The sequence below is a fragment of the Rhinichthys klamathensis genome, unplaced genomic scaffold (genome assembly GCF_029890125.1).
Source record: "Rhinichthys klamathensis goyatoka isolate OS25496 unplaced genomic scaffold, OSU_Roscu_1.1 h1tg000446l_1, whole genome shotgun sequence".
Taxonomy (NCBI): Eukaryota; Metazoa; Chordata; class Actinopteri; order Cypriniformes; family Leuciscidae; genus Rhinichthys; species Rhinichthys klamathensis.
In genome coordinates, this window is record NW_026606941.1 from 1,889,891 (window position 1) to 1,895,890 (window position 6,000).

The 6,000-nt window shown below is 36.1% G+C and overlaps 1 protein-coding gene across 1 annotated transcript in view; it reads right to left on the minus strand.

Annotated features, from left to right (window-relative positions):
* The window catches only part of insra (insulin receptor a), a 75,067-nt gene extending 69,332 nt beyond the window's left edge, over positions 1-5,735 (minus strand). The window contains exon 1 of the mRNA XM_056236342.1: positions 5,233-5,735. Coding sequence (XP_056092317.1) covers positions 5,233-5,308 — 76 coding nt within the window. The 5' untranslated portion in view covers positions 5,309-5,735. The remainder of the gene's footprint in view (positions 1-5,232) is intronic.
* Between the last annotated feature and the right edge of the window lie 265 nt (positions 5,736-6,000).

The window sequence follows — 6,000 nt, forward strand, 5'->3', positions numbered from 1 at the left end:
TGGCCCCACCACAGGGATTCATGAATATGGCAGTCCGGAAGTTTTGGAGCACAAGGAAGCTGAAATGCGTAGTATAACCCTACTGACATGCGTGTCCTCTCTCTCTATATCACACACACACACACATAATGTGCAATACCTTTACACTAACACTTATTTTTAGCACCACACTCCTAATACACTATGTACAAATGGGGTGCCTGGCACTAGAAAAGAGTAGCATTGAAGCACATGAAAGGAAGGGCAGCAGAGTTAAGAGAGACGTGTCCTGGTTGACTGTGTGTAGTCATTTATTTTATACAGTGAATCCCTGAAAGACGCTCTAGCTAAACTTAAACACTGAACATCAAATGGTGAGTAATGCAAGTAACAAGCATGCATTAATTTAAGAGATGATGCTTCAGTTTAACGGATTTTTTTTATGTGGAAAACCACAAACAACCATGTATGGTATGTAGATTAAATTTGTTTTAAAGACAAACATTCAATTACTTAATACATTAAATTACATTATATAAAATTATTTATATATAATTACATTTATATTCTCAAAGCAACTAGAAATAGAGAACAAGTTTTTAAAAAGTGTTAAATAAATAAAACAATTATCAACACCTAAAATAACATAAGTAAAAGCAGTTTTCATTTTAAAACACATAGATTGTAACTTTTAACCAGTTTAAAGTTCAATTTAAAGTAAAATTTAGGTTTAAAATAAGTTTTGACAAGAATAAAAGAAAATGTTTAAAGAAGTAAAGGCACTTAACTGAGGTAGTGAATGATTTATGGCAATGTTCAAACGGAAAAGCTAGTCTGCTTTGTTACAGACCTGAAAAGTATATTCAGACCTGACATATTGATTGAAATCTGCATTCAATCTGCATAAGTGTGTTTGCCTTAGCAGGCACCATTAAGAGATCAAAATAAATCAAATGATTTATAACGCAAATGTTCTTGAATGAAAAAATATTAAATGCGGCAAAAGGCCAAACCACACAAAGTATTCACTTTCCTTTGAAACAAGACAAACAATGGCAAACATTTAAACCAGGACACAGGGAGGAACTGTATGACCATATAAAAGCAGAAGTCTTAAAATTAGGCGTGTCTCCACGCCTCTTCTCCCACTTCCTCTTTGAGGGTTCACCCAATAAAACCAAATTGTAATTTGAACAATTTGGCTTTTTAAGAAAGTAACACATTAATGTACATTTTATCTCAAAGCATTAAAAATAACATCAAACAATTTCATAACAGTCATGGACATGCTTTGTGCATCAGGCCAGACTACAATTATGGAACACCCTTCATATCTCTTTTATATTTTAAAGCATATTACAGCATATTTAGGCATTATTTGTGTATAAGTTGGGGGCATAAAAGTGACACCATTGACGCTAACAACCCCCTGCTCAGAAAATGCTGCAACAAAGGTTACAGAAAATAAATTTAGCACACAGAATTATATTGGGCAACCAATAACAGCGAGAGGAGAAGAGAGTCTAGACATGCATGGGATGATTTAAAGATGCACCTGCACACCAGCTGCTGTGGTGTCCTCAAACTGGGTGAGAAGAACAATATTACTGGGAGAGTTCCCACCGTTAAACTGTGTAAGTCTCTGCCCATACACTTAAAATACGGAGAAAAAAGGGAGTCTAACAGTTGCTGCTCATGAATTTGCATGAGCAGAATAAGTTCCGATTTGAGTCTGCAACAATCTGAATCAATTTTAAAAGATCTTGTGAGAGAAAAGAAAACTTGTGAGAGGCAAGCTGCACGTGAAATTACAATTGCTCGAAGGTTGGGAATTACATTAGATTTGATATATTAAACATTTTGCATTACAAATCACCCATAAATGTGCTTTTAAAAAAAAGGATTAATGAGCCTTAAATTGATAAAAGCCCTGAATTCAAACAAGATTTAATGGGTGACGCACAATCAGACTTGTTACAAATATCTGTAAACCACTTACAATGATATAGCCTAGCAAAAAACTGTGCATTACTAAGTAACCTCCTTGTGAGACAATAAAACCACCTGAACAGCCATGACGGACTTCAAAACAGAACAAATAACAGCTCTTAAAGGGAAGGTTATAATGTGGCTCGAACAGACTGAATGAGGTGTGAGGTGATCACAAGGGGAATCATAATAGAAACTGAATTGTACGCAATCAGGAAACACTGAGAACACAGTGGTGTGGCTACAAGGTGCAGCAAGTACATCTGAAATGATTTCTCATAGCTGAAGTGGTCATGTCATGTCAGCCAGGAATGCACAAGGCTGAACAATGTGAACATAGCAATTACAAAATTACATGACCTGTTTTTGGATATTAGTAATGTAACCAACCAGGCAGGTGATTGAGTCAAACGGTTTCGAATTCTAGTCTGTAGAGGTATAAATTATGTTGTCATATGCTTTCCGTGTCTGTAAGGACAAGACTGACAGAAGAATTTTAAGAGTGACAGCTGTACTATTAGTTTGCTCAAATAAAAACTTACAGACTGACTAGCAGGAATACAGGTAGTAAAATAAGACTTGTCTTGTAGACAGCATTTGCCAACTATAAGTGAATTTATATACTATATTTTTAATTTAGCATTTACAGTACAGGAGAGCATTCCTTTTAGATTGAAATTAAGCATGAAAAAATGCAAAATGCACAAAAAGGATTTGCTGTTAATAATATATAGTCAAATCTGGGACTCAAAATCTAAAAACAAATTAACTGAGAAAAATTATGACACACTGAATAAATCATTTACATTTTGCATTATTTCGAAGTCAATAATCAAATAAAGAAATGTGTGATATTTGTGATATACAAAAGGTCAGATGTCCTTGTTTCCATTTAAGTACAAGATGCTCTCTGGAACATTCTCAAATCAAGCTGTGAAACATCAAAACATGATCATCAGCTTTTATTTGGGGAATTCACGCAGTTTGTGTGCTGCTGTCATTAAAGCAAAAGGGCCAAAAAAAACAAATTCATTCAAAGACATTCTTGTTAATAATTATTTTTACTCACAGATTATAATTTGAAATGGGGGGACATTAAAACAGAAAATTGATCAAAGATTTTAACACCAGTGTATGCAAGTCAGATGTTTAACTTTGCATTAATAAATGTTCCAAAATGAGCTGGGCTCTGCGCAGATTTCCAGTCTGGCAGGGTTGAACTGAGGCCCCAAAATAGTTTCACTCTTCCCTACAGTGGTTCACTACAAGCCTGAGAGGAACAAGAAGGGGGCAAACAATTACACAACTTGTTTATGTTCAATCTGCTCTTAAAATCCCGCACAAACTGGTTTCATGATATTACTCAATCCTTTTATTTTAATAAAAAGGTAGCATGCACCCTCAGGTGTTAACTTACCTACTACTAAAAACTATGTTGTGGCAAAACACATAGACGCAACGCACTTCAAATATGTTCCTTTCACATTACCTGGGAATGAGATCTTACCGATTTTATTGACGATACAGATAATATAGCCAAGCAACATTTTAAATAAGCAAGAATTAATATCAGTACTAAAAGGTATAGCCTATATTCTAAAGGGGCCTACAGTGTAATAAGAATTAAAAGGCTGATTAAAGCCACATCAGATTATTACAGACAGAAAGGGACCAACAGTCTGTTCATTCGTAACTTTCCATGCAGTGTTTGTTATTAGCTTTTCAAACTTCTGTAGACCTTAACCTAAAACCTAGTATAGCTTTTACGCGTAGTACTGCTCTGACATACAGTAGTCTAACCGCCAGACACTTGGAAGAGAGTCCCAAAATGGAAACTGGCAGAACTTTGAATGCATAAATTTCATCCAAACCAAGGCTATATTTAGAAATCCGCAGCACAACAAGATAAGAAAATGTGCTTAGGGTTTAAAACTGCTCACAAATCAACAAATAAAGCCCGAAATTGTCTTAAAGTCTCATTATAATGAAATGCAACATTGAGTATTTCATTTGGTTTCATCCACACACAAAAATACTACTAATGTTTAATTTTCCCAAAAAATATATGTTAAAACTCATTTGTTGGGTGAACTGAAGAGAAGCCAATGTTTTGTTAGGAGCTGAACACAGCCAAGTGTGTCAAAAGCATGCTTATATTTATTTAGCTGTTGCAGGAAGTCTTCCAAGAACACTAAAAAAAGAAAACAACAAGTGGTACCTAATTACACAACAATTTAGATCACGAATGTACTGCCTCATTAAAAAACAATTACCAGCAAGTTTATGGCATGTGTTTTATATAAAGTTTTAATACAAAAGTTACATATTAACTATATTAAGCATTTAATAAGTATTAAACTATTTACTATACATTGAAATATCTCCGTACAAATAGTAATAATCAGGCATAAACTACATTAATCTATTATTCTGCATTAAACAACATTTTCTATTCATGTAACAGGTCTTAAAACTGCACTGCCTTGAGTTGATCAATGCATAAAATAAGTGATAAATGAAGACTTATTGATCATATGTTCCGCATTGACTGCCTCGGTGTTTACAGAACATTTCTGACTAAGTCAGATTGCTAATAAAATTTGTGCCCTGGTGATATCAATCTACAGTAGTTTTATTGTACTGAAAGCAAAATTTTAAAAGGAAATCTGAGAGCTCTAGTATAACTTTTCTGCCAAAGTAAATGCACTTTCCAAACTCTAAAAGTTTGGAACCTGATCATAGTCAGGTTTCATGATTTCTTTGAACAATAAATAAAAATACGGGTCTATAGGTCTCGATTTATCTGATTAGGATTTAAAATCCTCTTGCAACTCTGTCAACGCTGCAAATGGCTGCATGAAACAGGGGCCTGGCTGAACTTGAAAAACATTTCCGAGCCTTACTAGCAGTTCGAGCTACGAATAGATCAATGCTGTCCTCAAACGATCGATAAATCTGGCTTTAGGTTCAAGACACACACTCCGTATAATCGACCGTGTCATTAAAGCCAGTCTGAAATGATTAATCGAAATCAAAACGATGCAATATTTGATTTACTCGTCCCTTGCCCTGCAATGTCCTTCTGTCTGGCTCTGCTTTACCAAATGTGTCACACTCACAGTGGTCAAGAACTACGATCCCCTTTTCCCTTTCAGAGTGGTCGATAACGTTTATAGAATAACATTTGAAAAACAGACAAGACTCCTAGAATATTAAATCCGTGTTCATGTTAAAGACAAAACAAAGCCGTTAAGTTACACTTACTTTCTCCATTTGTTTGTTGACAGTGGCAAACAGTGTAGACAGACGCAACCAAAACAATCAAAGTCCGCAGCCGCATTTTGACCCCAGGGAAGCCGAAAGTCTGTACGAAAATCCCCTCCGAATTGTCTTCGTGTGGGTACTATTAGGTTTTAATAGTCCGGTGTTATTTTGGAACATAAAAATTAAAAAGAAAAGAAAAAAAGACCTTTGTCACCCCCCTCAGAAAAAAATGGGCGGAGAGGAAAGTTCAACGTGTTCAATCCGCTCGCGCTGCTGCTCCGCGCGCGCACTGACGGATGCTGCTGCTGATATGAAGGCTCGAGCGCTAAGCTAATGACAGCGCGTGCGGCGACTTTCATTCAGTGTAAAACAATCCACACGAATAAAGTATGCGGGCGGCATCATCTACGATGAGCAGCCGAATCATTTCCGATCGATTGCATATATTTGTCCAGCATTTGCGCAGATTGCTCCAACCGAGCCTTGGCGAGAGGAAAAAAAGAAAAAACACTGTTAAAGCACGGGGAGGAATGGCTGCGCACACAGAGCGCAGGCCAAAATAATCAATTGAGCATTTGCACGATAGACTTTTTTGTTGCTATGTTTCGATTTATTTTTCAAAAGGAAAGACCTTGTAGTTATAATAAACGCTTTACAGACTCATAAGTTGCAGATAGTGCTCTCGCAAAATGTTCAAGATTTCCAGGTTCGTGATGGGCGGATTACAGTATGTAGGCTACTTTTTCAAAGTCCCTGCTGACAGCGAGC